This window comes from Pholcus phalangioides, unplaced genomic scaffold (assembly GCF_987345545.1).
Source record: "Pholcus phalangioides strain wild (caught in Gottingen) unplaced genomic scaffold, Ppha-v1.0 ptg000039l_1, whole genome shotgun sequence".
In the NCBI taxonomy this organism is placed as follows: Eukaryota; Metazoa; Arthropoda; class Arachnida; order Araneae; family Pholcidae; genus Pholcus; species Pholcus phalangioides.
This window is the reverse complement of record NW_028301625.1, coordinates 26,582,321-26,602,302: the sequence shown is the minus strand read 5'-3', so window position 1 is coordinate 26,602,302 and position 19,982 is coordinate 26,582,321. Positions and strand designations below refer to the sequence as shown.

Genomic DNA, 19,982 nt, shown 5'->3' with positions numbered 1-19,982 from the left:
TACATTTACAACCCTGTTGACCCTGTTGGAGAAAAACTCTCTGCGACACAATAACCTAGGATTATCCATACTAATCGAAACTGGTGTCCCTGAGTCGAAGCATTTCATATATGCCTGAATAAGTTTATAATAAGTATACATTTTCACACAAAACTTATAAATGTTTGCAACTGTCATTTGGTGGCTCTGGTATTCATTTATTCAAACATAAAAATCTGAAACCAAGTAAATTTGATGCTTGTTTTTATGAATTTCGACAGACTTAAGCATTTAGTTTGTAAATTCTGAAGTTTGTAATAGAAAAGCCATTCAAGGAAATGACATCTTTTTGGGCCAGACTACTAGTTCATAAAATGTTACAATGTTACGCTGTATTTATTAAAAACTAAAACTTAATTGAAATTACATAGTTTATTTCCACTGGAAATTAAGAATGTGGCAACATACTTCACATTTAAAAAGAATTCTTTACATTACTCACTTGATAGAGGATTTAGACCTCATATTTTAACATTTAGCAAAAGTTGAACAAAATCAAACTGTTACCTAACAAAAAGCCATTTTTGTTACATCCACACTCGTTGGTGATTTTATCCATTGAAGCTCTAATAATATAATCATATAGTTTTTGTCCTGCATTTCAGCTGTGGGAAAATGTGTATTATCGCCCAATCATGTGGTAAAAGTCTCCTGTGATTATAACATTTTCAAAATTACGAAGCAGAATAGTCTCTGATAAAAATGGCTTAAAACATGCATTAAACTTTGTCAGAAAGAAAGTAGCCAAATACAAGTAAAAATTTCAAATTATGCATTAAAAAAAAATCAGCTATGACTGATTCATTATCTTGATTTCAAAACCAGGTATCTATTAATTATATCAGTTTTGTATCCCAAAAGAATTCTTCCACTTGCCTTACCTGTCTTTCAAATTTTAACACCATGAACTTGTGTAACAAGTGTTAATAAAATAGATTTGGCGGATTTCAACTAAATAAAAAGTATCATGCTTCTCAATAGAAGTGTAAAAAATAAAGAAAATGGCTTTGTGGGAATAACAAGAGAAACTTTCTAGATACTATTGCTGCGATGAACTTGAGAAGAAAAGTTTGCTGGTCTCTGTTGGAAATCAAACTCTGGTCTTCTTGAAATCTGGTTAAGTGGACTAACTAGTGTACCACAGAGAGACAAATTTTACTTTCCTTATAAGATAAAACTATCAATAATTTAGATGACTAAGATTCAATATGGGCTGGAGCCATGTCAGCACACCTATGGGGGGGGGGGGCATGTTTTCATTGTAATCTTAGAAATTTTAATTTACCAGTAAAATAAAAATCTTACTAAGCCACATTGTTTGAAACCACTGTAAATATAGCTACTATCGTAGTATGATCGACTACATTATAGACATATTATACAAATACAGTAGACTCTCTGTAACTCGACACCCCAAAAGTATCGACAAACATGTTGACTTAAGCAGATGACGAGTTATCAAAGTTTCTCACTCTAAATTTTTGTCTGATCGCTTTTGTGTATGTAATTATACACATTCAAACAATTCCATTTCATAAAATGTAAATTCTCATTAATTTTTATTCGGGATTATTTCATAATAGAATTGAAACGTATAAAAAAAAATTTACCTCACGAAAAATAATCAAGTATATTTTTGGATATGAGTGGTGCAGTTATCCAAAATAAATAAAACTTTCCTCACTTAAAAATTTTCTATATAGCTTCTTCAACCATGGTTTGAAAATTTCTGATGTTATCCATGCATTTTTGTTGCCATCATAGTCCACAGGAAGAGTTTTAACATTTTTAAAAGCACTGCTGTATTTTTTATTTTCTGATAAGTAATGGTTTCAATTTTTCCGACCTGTCTGAGAGTTTGCTGCCAAGAGAACTGTCAAACGATCTTTGTGTTTTTTGCATCTTCCACATTTTTCTCCTTTGAAGGCAAGAGTTTTGTTTGGCAAAAATTCGAAAAAATAAATGTCTCATCATAATTAAACACATCTGCATCTTTATACTCTTCTATCATTTGTTTGAGAGTATCATTCTTAAAATTTCAACAGTTTCTTGAGATGCAGATACGCTTGGCGTATCTGATGATATATTCAGTGTCTAACCACAGGCTTTAGCTCTTTTTCTTTTACTCCTTTTCCAAGAACACAACTTTCTAAAACTGAGTTCCGCCAAAAACATTCTTCGCAACAGACAATATCAAAACTCCCAATAGATGAGATTTTTATCCCTATTGGATGTTGACAATATCCACACTTTTTTTGACCATGAAAAGAATGAAAGACCTTTCCTATAAACGCTACTAAAATAAACCATTCAAGAGGGTTCAAATATTCATTCTTCACAAGCATGGCCCCCCACCCCCAATGCATAAAAGGGACCCATCATAGAAAACAAAGACACAAAAGATTGTCAAATATTTGTATTGTCAAAATGCCCACAAACAATGTTGAAAAATTCTTATAACTGGTAACACACGGGCAGTTATAAAAACCAGTCGTGGTAGAGGGACAAAATTCGTAGTTGACTTAAGCGGAGTTAAGCCAAACATCTGTCGACTTGAAGAGTTTCCCCTACATTGAAATTAGTATTGCTCCAATTCCACTGTACAAGGCCATAAAAGGCAAAATGCCCAATGAGGTGCTGAGAAAAAGATGCCCATAACAAATATGGATGCCATATATCTCTAAAATACAGCAATCCAATTAAAAATGCAATTATGAAAACTGAAAAATATATATACATGATAAAATATTAGTTACTTTGAAGGAAACACCAAATGAACAGGTTCTATCTGTTAAATTAATTTAAAAATAATTTTTGTTCATGAACACCTTTATACTTCAAATAATTTCAAACAAAAAAATTTTAAATCCGAAGGTAATGTAGCTCTCCGCATTTACTATGACAGCTGTTTTGACAGCTGGCTGATGCGAAGATAAACCCAGGAAAGAAAATTCATTTGATAAGTTATCATCTGGTGGCAGTGTTAGCAATGTGAGCTTTGGCTTGAGTTAGATCTAGCTGTCCATGTATGGCCCTGTTCAGTGTACATAAGTTTTAAGGCAGAAAGATGATTCATAGCCTTTGTCTAGTGGTGTAGGGTGCTCACCCTGAAAGGAAGAGTATGTGGGTTCGATTCCCCATAGTTGGGGAGTTGTTTTCTTTCTTAAATTTATCTTCACATCAGCCAACCGTCAAAACCTTCATAATACATAACATAAACATGTTGGGGTAAATCGAGAAGCTATCCATACTTAGAATAAGACAACCATAAATACATTTTATGGGCATTGTATAATATTTTATCATGTATATATATATTGTTTATAACTTTTGTGATTGCATTTTTAACTGGGTTGCTGTATTTTAGTAATATATGACAAGCCATACTTGTTATGGGCATCTTTTTTCTCAGCCACCTTGTTGGGCATTTTGCCTGTTGTGGCCTTTTATTTTGTTACAGAAAAATGAATACAAATATGTCTCTAAAATTTTTGAACATAGTAGTATATAAAAATTGAAGGAATAGGTATATTTGAATGCTCATTGCAAAAAAGCTATTCTCCCGAAGGGTTTTGTTTTGGGACAGAAAAAAAAAATTAGTTCAAATTTTTGTTGATAAAGGACACTGCATGAAAGCAAATCACTGGGAATATGCAAATAAGAGTCCTATAAAATGCTGGGTGTACGATTAACAGCTCATTTCTCTTAATTTCCCTGTTATTGGTGTATACATAAGGTTTTCATTGTGATGTTGACATTGGTGGATAAAGCACTATTGGTGAAATTGTTTTATTTCAGCCATAAATAGCCAGCTGAAGCTTTACAAACATTTCAGACACAGAGATTGAAGAAAAGTTCAGTTCTAATCACTACTACCCTGCCTTTTGTTCAGCACCCTTAATCGACAACAAATTGAATTCTTTTTCTGTACCAAAAAATGCTCTCTTCATGCGAATAACTTTTGCACAAAACTATATTAAACTACAACAATTCCTTCAATTTTTATGAACTTTTAAACTGTGTATAAATTTATGTAGATCTATTTGATTTGTTAGAAATCTATGAAGATCATTGCACCACATAACAATACATGTCTTTCATCTTTATTGTTACTAAAAACCAAATATTAATGTTGTTTGAGCTGGTGAACTTCATAAAAAACCTTTTTTAAAATCCTTTCTTAAAACCATTTTTTTTCAAATTGTGTATGTTCAGCAGAATCTTTCAAAGCCAGGCTTACTCTTCTGGTAGAGTTATGGGTATAACAGCATTGGTAGTCTGTCTTTGGTGGTATTATCAATATTATATTATTATGAAAAGAACTTATTGGTATGTTTTTATTTTCAGAACATTCTCATAACTTATATAGGCATGTATGTAGGTGGAGACTATTTGTTTAGCTGGACTAATTTCTTGGGATTAAATTTGAGGTATGCTGATTTCAGTACTTTAATTTATAAAATTTTCTACCTCTTGTGTGGGTGGTAACTCATTTTTTTGAAAGGGTTAAGCTTGTGTGAAAGTTTTTCTCAGTTAATGTTTATTAAACTGAAAAAAAAAAATCTTTTAAAATATAGACGGTATTCATGCAAAGTGATTTCACCCAATGCTGTTTTTCATCCCAATATTCCCCTTAAATTGCAGAATTCATAGATGATGTTCATGGTTCTGATTATTTCATTATTTATTTTTCAGTATGGCCGGTAGTCTGGTTTATTCATATTTAACCTTTAAAAAAAGTCCTGGAACATCGAACACAGAGCAAAAGACTGTCAATGACAGAGGGTAAATCATTTGTGTGATGAAAAAAAATGCTAAGAACCAAATATTAATGTTGTTTGAGCTGGTGAAACTTCATGTCAGTGTTGTTAAAAAATGTTGTGGATGTGCAAGTTGTTAAACTTGATATTATTATTTATGTGTTTGTAAATATTATTATTAAACAAACACATTTTAAGTGTTATTTTTTCTATGATGAAATAAATATTTTCATGTGACTTTCCACTTAATTCAAGTGATGAGTTTTCTGTGATGCCTTCATCTGTAGGTTGCATTAGCTGGATGAGATAGATGTAAAGTGGTATCAACGTTCCTGGTGTATTCAATATCACATTTTTACTATTTTTGTGCTTGAAATGTGAATTCTCTAGAAGATGCAATACTTTATTTTTCTATGTGTTTGGTAATTTTTTACATTCAATGGTGGCTATTTTCTAAGAGTAGTCATGTTAGGTTGTATTTTTTACTGCAGCCTTTCTTTTATTACAACTTTTCCTGATATGTGTAGTATTCAAATATTAGCCATAAATGGTAATACCAACTTGGATTTATAATAATGCTACATACTATGGTATATTGTACATGTAGTTTCTCAGATTGCACAGAATAATAGTAATTAACACCAAAGCTCTAATGCTATACAGTCATGGGAAACTTATTGTATTTCTTTGGTATTTCCATTCAGAATAATAGTTGAAGCTTTATAAGGAAGATTTAACTTCAAGTGATATTTTTGAAGAAGTTTACGTGCTATTAAAAATATTTTATCATGCTTCATTGTAGGGTCGTAATTTGTTCTGTATGTTTTAAAATATAAAATAGTCTGATATATATTAAGAATTTCATTATTATGTAATTTAATTAAGCATAAAATATAACATTAGATATTGTACCTATTTATTGCTTTTTCAAAATGAAGTAATAAAAATAAGTATTTATTATTTCAAAACTAAAATTCACTCAATAAAGAAAAATGTATGAAATATATAATGCCTTAAAAAAAGAGCTCTTGAAACAGTTAATAAAAGCTCAAACATGTGTTGCTTCACTTACAAATGGAATATTGGGTTTTTTTTATGTGCAATAATATATACATCCTTTTTCAGATCAGCACAAATGTTATTCATGGAATTTTAACCTGAAAATGTTAAGCAAATGAGAGATTTTATATGTAAAAATGTGTATTCACAAGTTTGCAATGTTACTGAAAGTAGTTTCATTTGATATTGGCATTATACTTATAAGCATTTTTTAAAGTGCCTACACAAACATCTGTATACATTCATTATTCTGTTTGTATTTCATTGTATATAGTTCATGTATGTGTTTTTTTTCCTGTTCTGTAATTTGTTCAGATTTTTAATGTGTGTTGTGAAACATTTGATTTTAATTTCTTTATTTTGAGTTTTTCCAGTTCTTAAATGAAATTTAAGAAAAACATGTGAGAAATAGAGATTATAAATTATTTTTTTTCCCTCAGTTACTATGAAAAGGTATAGATCTTATATTGATTTTTTCAAACATTAAGTTTATCAGATTTGAAGCTAGAGAACACTTTGTTTAATAATTTAGAAATGCTGCTTTTGAATTTATGTATATAAATATGTATGCACATTGTTATGAGTTTTTGCTTTATTTATTTTTGTAAAAATTTTGCTTTAACAATTTTGATTTTGGGCTTTCAAAATTTTTTTGTTAGAATGTGGTTTTTTCTTGGAAATTAACTGAATTGAATTTTTCATTATATTTATTGAAGGGTATGGTCTAGTTTTATTTGTGTTGAAACCACTTAGCAGAAAAATATATTTGGTGTGATTTTTAAAAAATATTTATCGCAGAAAAGAAGTATCAGTACAGTGTTTTTTAAAAGAATGTTCTATGGAAAGATTTTCTTCTCATGGTATATAGTCTATGTTATGTTTATCAAAATTAGTACACTACTGATATAGAATATTGAGTATTTATTGATGAAAATACAGTGGATCCTGCTTAAGACATTGTCATTGAAACCATGTGATAAAAAGCTATTAACTATGGAAAACATCTCTGATGAAAAAAGTTTTGTTATCTATTTCACATTATAAACACACATATTAGGAAATGTATGAACTTATAAATTAATTGAAAAGAGTTTATTTTTTGAGTGGCAGAAGTATTGAAGGTTTTACTGATGATAAATTGGTATTATATACACAGGGTGCATGGCATTTTACTAGTGAACCATTGATCTTAGGCATACTTCAAATTAGAAAAAGTTTCCAAATAACATGTGAAAGAAGAACTCAGACTCAGATATGCCATTCATGTTTCAAGGGGTTGTATAATTATTTAAATAAAAAAAATTAACTTATTACACAGTCCCCATGTACTCCAAAACCCAATTAGAAAGATGCTTCCCTGTCTCTCCTGACACCAAAGAAAAAAATTATTTCACGTTTCTACATGCAGTATTCACTGAGATATTCAAATTCGAAAAATAGAGGAAAGTTGGGGGAAAAACAGTTGTAAATTTGAAAAAAACTGTTTTATTCGCATTTAGAGCTGTTTTTTCACAACTTTCCTCTGTTTTTTGAATTCGAATATCTCAGTGAATATTACACTTAGAAACATGATTTTTTTGTTGGCATCAGGAAAGACAAGGCGACAACTTCTTAATTGGGTTTTGGGGTACATGGGGACTGTATAAAAAGTTTTTTTTTTTTTCAATTTAAATAATTATACAACCCCTTGAAACATGAATGGCATATCTGAGTCTGAGTACTACACATTATTTGAAAACTTTTTCTAATTGGAAGTATACCTAGGATCAATGGTTCGCCAGTTAAATGCCATACCTCCTGTTTGCAATGCACCCTCATACATAGACGTACACAGAATTTTCTCAGGGGGTTTCAATTTTTTTTTCTTGACAGGGAAGGGCGCTTTGCGTACGCCAACACCCTCATATATACAATAATAACATAATGACATCAAATCTCAACCTTTTGAATTCTTAAAACCCTGTTCAATTGTATATATCATTTCAATTGAACATGTGATTTTATACTGGACCTATATAGAATATTATATATATCATGATATATATATATTCCTAAAGATCTTCACGTTTCTGTGTCTTTTCTGTTCGATAGATAAGGTAATTTTTTGAACTGGCAGTACAGTGATTGTATTCCTGTATGAGCAATGATTTAAGTCCTGTGGTAACCTACACAAAAAAGAAAAAGGAAATTGGGGCATTAAACATCGTCAGGTTTTTAAGTTAACAGTCAAAAAGTTTCAGGGATTTGTTTTCTTGTTCGTTGTGGTAACAAAGCATCTTTCACTTTTCGCTTTTTTTTCCTTTTTGTTGATTAGATTTTTACTTAGTGCAATCACTCAAATGGGGCTTTATCAAACACAATCTATTCTTAAAAGAAAAGAGATATAGAGAGTCTAATTGTGTGTCAACTGCAAAATTATGTGAATGGTGATTTAATGCAGAAAAAAACAACAGAATAAAACAAATTTTTATTTTAAATGTTACTCTTTTACTCAAATTCATACTTACATAGTTTGATCAGTGATATGTTTCATCCAACACTACATATACTGATCTAACTATCTTCAGAAAAGCTGTTTTGGTCATCTCTGCCCTATGGGAAAACAGAATGGTGATTCTTAAAAATTATATTTTTTAAATAAGGAATTATATTGAACAGGATCCACTGTATATATGCATACATACACATATAAATATTGGTGTGCAAAAATTAAGGATTGTTTATTTTGTTAGCAGCAGCTTTGGCAGCCCGACTGAATGAAAACCATATCACAGAGACCTTAATATGTTCTAAAATGAATAAAAAAAAAAAACACTAGCAAAAAAAAAATATTTACTCTAGGGGATTGACTAATAAATGGCTGCAAAGAATTGTACACCATAGTAAAGAAACATCTTCATCAAAGGTATAATATAGCAAAGAGAGATGGTTTTCAGTGTTATATTTTTTTTGTCTTTCTGATTATGATAGTTGTCTTGCAATATCTGGTCATGCTCAGTTCAAACTTGCTGATGAGTTCTTGTTGCATTCAATGTTCCCTCTAAACCCAGCATGTTCCCACAGACAAGGAATGTTTAAAACGCAGCAGTGATTCTCCTTATTGATATTGCCATACCACACAGATGAAAAAAAATACTATGCACAAAACAACAGATCCATCTAGGTAAGCAAGAAGAGGGAACATTAGTGGCAATATGCATTTGCTAGTCGGGTGTAAGTATTCTGTAAAATGTTTTTGAAAGTATTCTGCATATGTTCTATAGGATTCAAGTTAGAAAAGTAGATTGGCCAATCCATGTGAATGACAGCTTCATTTTTTAACAACTCATTTGCAGCATCACTACGCTTGAGATTGGAGTTATCGTCTTAAAACGAATAACCTCTTGGAACATGGATACTAGGCTGGGTAAAAAAAACCGACAGAATTTAGTGACTGAAATCTAATAGTGCAGGAAAAGTGCCCAGCCATGCAATCAAGAACTGTGTAAAATGTTATAAAAGTCTGTTAATATTTTCTATCCCCTCATCATGCAAAAAAGGTAGAAAAATTGCTTTTATTCGGAATTTACCTAAAAATTTATAAAAAATCAAATTTAGGATCAATTATAATAGTATATAAATACTAACCCGTAATGACAATAAAAAATGCACTAATTTCGCTATTTTTGGTGGATATATTTTGTGTCCCTCATCATGGTCGAAATTTAGCCAATTTGCTATAAAATAAGATTTTCCTGAAAAAATGTTAAACAATGCAGAAAATTGATAAACACAATATTGGTAGTCCATTGGCTTTGCCGCTGTGGTGGTCGAGTGGTCATAATGACGGACTCGCATCGCGAGGATCCGGGTTCGAACCCCACTGTCGCCGTAGTGGTGGTCGGCTGAAGTTGGTTTCCTGTGGTTCCCAACTTCGAGGCGCAAATGCGAGCTGATCTCCCCATTAAAAAGTCTCGCCACAGAGAGCAACAGGCCTACAACGATTAATTATTCAATCATTACACTTCACTCGTAGTTAGAAAAACAGATGACAGTACTACACATGACAAGCATAACACAGAAACAAACTTTACGTCAAGTTTCACTACACATACACGCACATTCCCACATATAGAAATTCGTTAGAGGTTCTGCAGAGGAATATGAACGAGGTACATGTGTGGTTTAGTAGTAGTAGTAGTCCATTTTCTTTAAAATCGTTATTAACAGTAACACTGGCCTGCAATTACTTTTATCCTTGACATTCTATGAGGCATTAATGTAGAACAAATATAGCTATGATCTACAAAAAAATATTGCCAGTAAATGTAACTCAGCAAGCATGTAAGGACATACATAGACTATAACTATAACCCTACAAATGGAATTTTGTTAGCTTTTCATGCCACACAAAATTAGTGAGGCAACCTGTAACATAAATTTTAGATTCAGCAATCCAAGTATGTGTGTGACTAGTAGGATTTTAACTAGTTGGTCAATGGGGCCCACAGGACTTCCTCAATTACTGAAAATTTTTATTATTGCATATATCAGTTGTTCTCAAACTTTTGTTGCCCGCAAATATTTTGTCCAATTCATGGTTCATCTGCTCCACAGAATAGTTTGGGAGATATTTTCCCTTGATATTTTCCTTCATATTAGAACAAAATATAAGTTATACATTAAAAATAAAAATGAAAAAAAAATCTCTCCTAAAGGTTTTTTTGGTACTTCTAAAATGGTTTCTACTAGACTGTTTCTGAAAGTGAAAAACTTGCAAGAAAAATTCAAAATATTGACGAAGGTTAGGTTCATTGCTGCGGTTTCCCATCATTATGGCATCAATGAATCTAACATCAAATATATCAAAAAATAAGAATTTAAAATTTGATCAGTCGTTGCTGTAGCTACACCTGTAACTATACATGGTAGTAAGGAAAATCATTAGGCCATATTTTACTGGCGAACTGTTCATCATAGAGGCCTACTTCAAATTAGAAAAGTATCCAAATAACATGTAGAACTCAGACATCTCATTCGTGTTGCAAGGAGTTGTATATGTATTGAAATACAAAAATCAACTTTTTATACGGATACCGTGTCCTTAAAAGCCCCCCCGCCCTTGTACTTCTTCCACACAATGCAGCTACTACATAAATGTGAGATGCCTAAAAACAGAAATTTGTGGTTTTAGTTATTCGCCAATTTTCCATATTTGCAGTTAACTGCCGAAATGTAACCCCCCACGAATACTGAGGGAGAACTGTATCTCCAGCTCACTGCAATGCCACTGACAAGGGTTGGTGATATCCTTAAGAGCTGCGATGAATAAAAGAGTTTAATATATAGATTAGCTCAAAGAGGCCCCAAAAAATTGAACCTCATTCCCACAAACTTGTTATGACTGCCTGTGTATGACAAAAGTAAGATAATGGTCATATTCACATGTGCTACACTAACAACTCATGAACTGATGCCTATATTTGAAAAAAAAAGTTACAACACAACACTGTAAACTGTAAAAAACAATTTAGCAAAAATTTCAACAATTTTGAGCAACTTTTGATCATGATGATGAAAGCAGAAGATATCAACCAAAAGTGATGAAATTTTGCATGTTTCTTACTGTCATCGCAAGTTAATGTATGTATTTACATACATATTCATGAATATTACATACATATTCAAAAACAATTCAATTTTTTTTCTATAAATTTTAAGGAGAGCCCTGTTTAGAGCAGATTTTTAATTGAGATGAGAAAGAAGATATTAATAGATTTTTATTGAATTTTTCACATTTCTTTTTGGCATGTCAAATCACCTTTACTGTGCTATTAGGTTGTAGTTACAGCAATTACCATTTTTTTGACCCATGGTAGTGCTTGTAACTACAGGGAGGTTTCACTTCTTTCTATATCTATATCAAAAGCACACTCATCAGACTGAATAGATTCTCAATCGGGAAAGAGCATGTTACCTCCATGGCTGCATGTTCCCATTTCAATGATACACCATTGACTTTAACAGGATGCAACATTTGATTGATCAGTTGAATAGTCTACCTCATTTAGACATCTAGCTCCAGTGAAAGATGATTTTGTTCGTCTGTAGTCATCGTCATCAGCAGTTGCTTTGAAATACTGACTGCAATTTGGCATCAATCTTCTGAAGTCTATAGGCTTGATAAAATAAGTTTCATCTTTAATTTTTGTGCTCCAGTGTGTGTGTGTATATATATATTATATATTTAAGATATTTACATCGAGAAAATTTGAAGCACATTTGATAGTCATAGAGAAATTATTGTGCCATACAACATCATGAACAATTGTTTGCAAAAATGTGCACAAAAAGGTATATCTTTTTATTTATTTCTATAATTAAAAGTTCAATACAGTGATTTTTGAAATACGTGCTCAAAAATTCGAACAAATGTTAATTTTTTGGTTTTTCATTTGAGTCATGTCAGAGGTATCTAAAGAAAAAAATTAGTAAGTACCTTTTTTGAAAATAGAATATTATCTGTAGAGCTTATGAGTAACTATAGCTATGGGTAAATTTCATTCATTATAGTTATTACAACTTTGGTGAAGAATTATATCTACAATGCCCAGAGATGTGTTGGTAAACACACAAACTCAGTGCCAAACTGCACAAATTGTTTTCATGTATGTATCTCAAACTGTTTCCATACTCATTCTCTATAATACTAGCAATACAAAGTATCATGTAATGCTGATGCTCTGAATATATTTTGTTTCTTCTATTTTATATTTATTTTTTTTTCATGTTATAACTATGTATGTCAAAGAAAAAAAATAAAGTTTTTTAATTTGAATTTTGTTTCTGATGTCTTTTATTCTTAGAAACTATACAGGATGTTTAAAAAAAGACATCGTCAAAATGAAAAGGCAATTTAGGCATTTGATGACAATCCAAAATCACAAAGGAACATAGGTGCGGCAAATCCATCTGGAGCTGCTTCAGGTAGTCGTTGCATCACACACTTGTAAATACACCTGGTTGCATTATACGCATGGTATTTTTTAGAAGGTGTGGCAGTCCATGCAGCATTGATGTAATGCATGTGTCAGTGCATCTGGAAAAACTTTGAGCGTCTACTGTAGTAGTATTGTTCCTAAATAAATGCTTTTGTAGAAGGATTCTTCTTTGTCACCCTTGTATTACATATTTTAAATGATGTCTGTTGCTTCCAGATGGCATTTGCACACCATGTTCCTATGATTGTTATCATATGTTTGAATTGCCCTTTCACTTTGCCAATTTTTTTTTTGAAACACCCTGCATAATGCTATAAAACCACCAAGGATTCTTATGGTTTCATTAAAATTTGTTGAATTTACAAAGGTGCCCAACATTTAAAAGAGATATGAGAATTTTTTTTACAGTATCATTTTTAAGTCTCCTGAGATAAAGTATGACAGAAAATATATATATGATTACCAATATTGATATTCTAATAAGTGTTAGAATGTTTATTGATCACAATTGTACTTGTAACAAAATCATCATGTCATGGTTACAATGGCATAGGACATCGTGCCGATTTTCGGTCTAATTATTTCAATTATAATTTTTTTTTTTTTGCAGTGGGGGAAGAGACGTATTTTGTTCACATTTTGTTAACATTACAAAAAAAAAAAAAGACAAATATTTTTTCCCTCCTCTTCATCTGATTCAAGATGGCAAACAAATTATATACACAGTTTATGTAATATAAAAATACAGTGGATCCTGTGTGCTTATAACGTTTTTCAAAAAAACTCATGAAAAACACTGTAAACGGGAAAATTCTCAATGGGAATTACTGAAAGATGGGACCACAAAAATAAGTCGTACTAAATGGGGAAACGTTCTAAGAGGGAACGTTATAAGGGGGATGCAATATGTACAGTATATCTCTTCTGGGCAAAGACAGACAATGCCCTTTCCTCTCCCCTCCCAATATCAAAGATGGGTACGGGTGATTTATACACTCACTAAACTGCTTGTGGGAGCACCTCAAGACTCTACGAAAGATCTTGTCGCAAGAATCCTTATTGCTGCAGACAAGATCAATACAATACCAGTAGTGTATGAGAGGGTGCACCATTCTTTCATTCATTGATGTGAACTGTGCAACGACACCCTTGGATGCCACTTTGAGCATCTCCTTTAAGTCTTACAACTTATGGTTTTGTTACCATGTCTTTTTTTCACTGTTCTTCAATGTAGATAATTTACTATACGGTTTGCAATCCGGGTTGCTGCTCCTAATAATAATAATAAATCGAATGAAAATTACTATGGAAAAATATCAAAAAATAAAAAAAGCAAACGTTTTTTATATTTTTTTAAAGAAATAATTTTTGAGAATAGAACAACACAGAGTGATTGCAGCGTAAAGTGATATTACTGATGTCAAACTTTGTATACTAGTGGCAGATGATGGCCTGAGGTTTCTAGTGTCCATAACTCTGTATATGCAGTGGCATATTTACAAGGGGGCTTAGCGGGGGTATAGCCTAGAGCGGCAAGATCAGAGGGGCGGTAAATTTGAGAAATGAGTGACCAAGAAAATTAGTAGAATGGGAGGGCAGCAAAATTTATATAATCCTAGATAAATCCACCCCTACCCAGACATCAAGATACTAGATCAGTGAATGACCAAAAGAGTGACCTAGAGAGTTTGCAAGCATGTGAGTGAGCAAAAGAGTGACCTAGAGAGTTTGCAAGCATGTGAGTGAGCAAAAGAGTGACCTAGAGAGTTTGCAAGCATGTGAGTGAGCAAAAGAGTGACCTAGAGAGTTTGCAAGCATGTGAGTGATCAAAAGAGTGACCTAGAGAGTTTGCAAGCATGTGAGTGAGCAAAAGAGTGACCTAGAGAGTTTGCAAGCATGTGAGTGAGCAAAAGAGTGACTTAGAGCCAAAGCAAGCATATGAATGACCAGAACAGTGTGCAACCATGTGAGTGACATAGGTAGAGATAGACATCCGCCTCTGCTCCAGATCCGTTGCTTAGTCTCCACGCTCCTTGAACCTCAATCCCTACGTAGTTTGCGATAGCATGTTCCCATGACAATTTTGTTCCTCTTGATGATCACTATCACCCCTCCGTGTTTTTCGCTGCTTCAATATCCGTGTATTCTCTGTTCGTTCTAACTTGGGTCCTGATGTAAATAAAAGCACGTGTGCGATGCCCAAAATGATTGGTTGAAGAATATTCCACCTTTTCTTACTGTGCAACACCGCCAAAAATATAGTCCTTTGTCGTTTGCCCCTCATACCATAAAATACCTCATAATTTTTATTTTTTTAAAATATTTATTCCATATTATTTCAAAGTTATCTGGAAGACGGGAAAAAGTATTTTTTAAAGATCGGTCAAATCGTTTTTGCTGCTATGTCTTCAGGGTGGGTGTTGACAGGATAAGCTTTTCTCACTCAAACATTACCGTCCCCTTTTTAAAAGGAAGTTTCATTTTATTATTATTACTCGGATCCTATTCACAAACAGATTTGTATACGCTTCTTCAGGAGGTCTTGCAAGAAAAAAAAGCTTTCTTCTTTATCGTTTGATGACATAAATGAAATATGCGTGTCTCTGGTCTATCTTGTTTGGCAGAGCCATTTGAAAATTCATTTTTTTGCAGCTGCTATGGACTCATATAAACAAAGTTGCTGTCAACAAGATTTTTTTTTTCTCACCCACACGCTTTGACGTACACTGGATACGGATGGTGGGAGGGGGGTGGGCCACTTATCGTTCGTGGTGAATATACGCATTTGAAAAGAATTCGCACTTCTGCTTGAGCAGCTTGTTGGGAGGAAGTAATATTTTTTTGGTCGAAGGCGGCAAGCCGAAAAAGTCTAAGGATTATCACGAAGACATGAAGGTAAAGTTTTGAAAATCTGGTTCGAAAGAGTAGTGCTAATTTTGGATTCAGTTAGCCTCATTATGACAGACACTTTAGATCCCGTGAGAAAGCCTGGCCTGGGGGCCCATTAAAGATCCCAGTCCAGGGGCTCCGGCTGCTGGATGTTGGGGTCATGGTTCGCAACCCACGCACGGATAAAAAAAACCGAAATTGTCTTGACAAAAAACAGGATATCAACAACAGCTGCTACAGCCCGTAGATTATTATCAAATATTTAATTATACAGACCCGCAAGAAAAATAAAAAGCGGCAACACAACGGTAAGTTGTTCATAATTTGTTTCACGTTATAATTGGTAGCATATCCGGCCCAGGAAAGTCATACGGCGTAAATTAGCTCAGAAATAAAATTGTAAAATTCTGAAGAAAAAAAAGTAATAAGAAAAAATGGGGATTTTTTTTTCTCACTATCTGCCGTGAAATAACAAACAACTCGCACAAGATTTTGTAACGACCATGGCCCCACATCCTGCCGCAAGATCTCCAGGCTGTGATCTTTCGCGGGCCCTCAGACCAACCTTTCAACAGCCCTTCTATATAGTAAACTTTTAGCGTAAAAAATAAAGAAAATGACAAGAATTGTCGCAGGCAATGTCCGGGCTGGAGCCCTGTCATCCCAACTCTTGAGGAGTGCCATGATAGCGACAGAATACCTTATCGAATTTTTTTTGGGAGATATATACCTTTTTCTATTTTAATTAGTGTTATCAACAGTTTTTATTTCAACAAAATTTGGAGAACAGTGAAAAAAAAAGTCCAGGAAAATTCTTCATAACGAATTTACAATCTCACGTTTGAGGAAAAAACGCACGTGTTCGGAACACGTAATGAAGGGGCGGGTAAAATCACAACCAATAGAGATAAAGGATGCGGAGTAATATCAAAAATTGGTACAGCGGTTTATTTACATCAGGACCCAAGTTAGAGCGAACAGATAGATGAACGTTCTGAACAAAAACAGAAAACTTTTATTCAAAAGTTGTTTGGTTGCATATAAAAATGCTTGCTTGTTATGGTGCTGTAGATTTTTCATGCATTTAAATAATAAAGGATTCAATGGACATCATCGAAATTAATTGAATCTTCAACCAGGAAAGAGTATCTATCGTATTGGATGTTTTTATTTACCAACACTCAACATTTTAAACGTCAAAAATCAGTTTTTTTAAACATAAAAAGGAACTGTAGTATAAAAAGGATAGATAGGAAATAATATAGCAAGGATTTATATCTTACCACGTAAATGAGACATAAAATAACTAAAATAAAATAAATTAGTAGACATAAAATTTTGAGCATATGTTTTGGACTTCTTTAGAAAATGGCACACACACACATGCACGCACGCACACAAAATTTGATCAGTTGATACCTAAGAGTTACAATCCAGCAAACAATGAATAATATTGTTGGATTATTGTACACAATCATGCAATGCATAGTGTTTGCCAATATGAGATAATTAATGTTTAAGGGGAAAAAATAGTAAAAAATGAGAGGAAAAAAGAATAAGATGAAAATGAGAAAATTTTTTTATAGCTGTTTAAACTCAATTTTATATAAATAAGAATCCACTTAGTCGTATTCTCAACAGATTTTTATAAATAAATTTGTCAATATTACGGAAGAAATTTTTTTTTGTACGAATGCTATTGCCTCCAAATCAAGATTTATTTGTAAAAAAATCTATTTGGTACTAAATGAAAAATCAATAAAACTTTACGAAAATACCGACAATAGGAATATCTAAAGAAAAGAAATCATTTGTAGAATTTGGTGATGACCGCGACAAAATATTTATTTCGAATTGAATATTTTTAGAATTAAGTAAATAAATTTCTTTTTTTTTCTTTGACTTATATAACGAAAACGTGATGTTGCCATTCAATATATAGTTTCACTCCTGATGGATATCAGCGACTGATACGAGTTAATGGTATTTACATGTATCTGTTACGGGGTAAATGTGATAAATGCGGTTATTATGTATAAGTATAATAACCGATTATTATGCATACTTACCAAGCATTTTGGTAAGTTTGATAAATTTCCCTAAATTCATCACTTTTACCGGTGATTATACATGGTACCCAAGCGTCGTTGGTAAATTTGATAAATTTCCTTAAATTAATCACTTTTACCGATGATATTTTATACATGACAATTCATACATGTATTGTATTATAATATTGGAGTACAATCGTAAAATTCTTATCATTATATCGGGGTATGAAGGTACTAACGTATGATCGCAAAATTTGTTATCATTGTATCGTGGTGCAACTATATTCATCCACACATACTAGACTCACTCTTAATTGTTCTTATGGGTATTATGCATAATAAAGGCGATAAATTTCTAGTATTTGTCAAATTTACCAACGACGCTTGGTTATTATGCATAATTGCCGTTAAAAGTGATAATTTTTTCAGCATTGATACAAGGGCGCACCCAGGATCTGAACTGGGGGGGGGGCAATTCACCGATATTAAACTGATACGTCTGTGCTGTGTGTCAATTACTACACTTTAATTTCTCTTCTGAGGCAGCTGCCCCCTCTGCCCCTCGCTGGGTACGCCCATGTATTGATCAAATTTACCAACGACACTTGGGTATTATGCATATTCACCGGTAAAAGTGATAAATTTATTAAACTTACCTAGACGATTGTTAAGCATACGTAATAACCTTTATAATCACATTTACCGTAACATTTCCATCAGAAAATAAATTCCATCAAAAAGTAACGAACCAGTATCCTATATGGACGCGCCCACCCACAGCCAATTCATTCAATCTAATTCCGTGAATAATTTTCGTGATTACATTTGTCTTCTGATCTAACTATGACATATAAAACTGCGATTAAAAAAAAATTATTCCTAAACCTTTTTTTCCATACGTAGTTCCGTACTTAACACTTTCGGAACGTGTCAGTCACCATTCGGTCTGTAGCATGCTTTCTATTTCAACGCTTCGTACGAACCTGTGTTTTGTTTCCTGATCAGCGAAGACTGCAGACACTTCTTGATGTTTGGTGTCCTTCATTCAGCTAACCAGGTTAACTAGGTACGTGTATAAATAAAACTGATGAAGGTACTCGGGAGAAAAATAATCGATCCTCGTAATAACGGGAAGATGTCACCGCGTCACTATTCTGTTTTAGATTATTATTCTTTTCTTGTTTAATTGATAAAAACTTGTAACTTGCGCTATTCACTGTTTTCCAAAAAAAAGAAAAAAAAAATTAACATGAGAATCGCGCGCGATAGAAGTGAAGCTTCTAGGTTTGACATGGCTGGATTCACCTCAGCTAAATATAGTTTTAATTATTTAAAATTGAATTTAGAAAGTTTAAATTTAATTTTAAATAAGGTTGATCTTGTGATCTTGTTGACCCCTTATCGTCCTTAAACCCCCCTTAAACTTGACCCACTTTATCTAATTGACCCCTTAAACTTCAAGACACTATCCACCCCGTAGAATTCTAACGAGTGTAGCGTCATATGGAGTTAGAGGCGTCAGAAGTGTTTGAGATCTGCGGGTGTTTAACTTGGTCTTCATATGGGAGATTTTGATTTCTTAATCAATTCTGGTGGTGCTCAGACCGGTGATAAAAAATACTGTAGGTGCTCGAGCACCCATTGCACCCCCGGCTCAGACACCACTGTTTGGAATCATAATTTAACCTGCAGTAAATCCGATGTGTCCCAGATTTGCTCACTAAAAATTTTTGACGTTAATCGGGGTTGGCGATTAACGTCCTCTGACGAGTTCAGAGGATATGTTTTAGACGCCCAAGTAGCGTGGTGGTAAGATGCACATCTACCACCGTGATGGTTACTGTCACGGTCCAGGTTTCGAATTCAAGGGAAGATATAGATAAGATATTTTCCCTAAAGAGCTTGAGGTGACTACCGATAGACAGCGCCTTCATTTCCAGCCTATCTCAATCATGGTAGTAAATTGAAATATAGCGGTATGACCAGAGTTGGTGAAGTAGTTCAGAGAGGATATACAGGACAATCACAGGATTTAGTACAGGGGAGTGAAGAGGAAAAAAGTGAGGCTCTGGTGTATTCTGCGTTATGACAGCGTAGCCAATTAGGAGCTGCCACTGTGACGTCAACAAACTTGTGTTCGCGTGCTAAATATGGTCTCATGTGACCAGGGGGGTGCAGCGTCACGGAGGGTGGGGAAAGGTAAT

The 19,982-nt window shown here is 33.2% G+C and overlaps 1 protein-coding gene across 1 annotated transcript in view; it reads left to right on the top strand.

Annotated features, from left to right (window-relative positions):
- Positions 1-6,576, top strand: part of LOC149065773 (solute carrier family 35 member D2-like protein) — a 39,154-nt gene extending 32,578 nt beyond the window's left edge. Inside the window, exons 10-11 of the mRNA XM_089253477.1 lie at positions 4,387-4,469; positions 4,735-6,576. Of these exons, the coding sequence (XP_089109603.1) occupies positions 4,387-4,469; positions 4,735-4,828 (177 nt within the window). The 3' untranslated portion in view covers positions 4,829-6,576. The remainder of the gene's footprint in view (positions 1-4,386; positions 4,470-4,734) is intronic.
- The last annotated feature ends 13,406 nt before the right edge of the window (positions 6,577-19,982 follow it).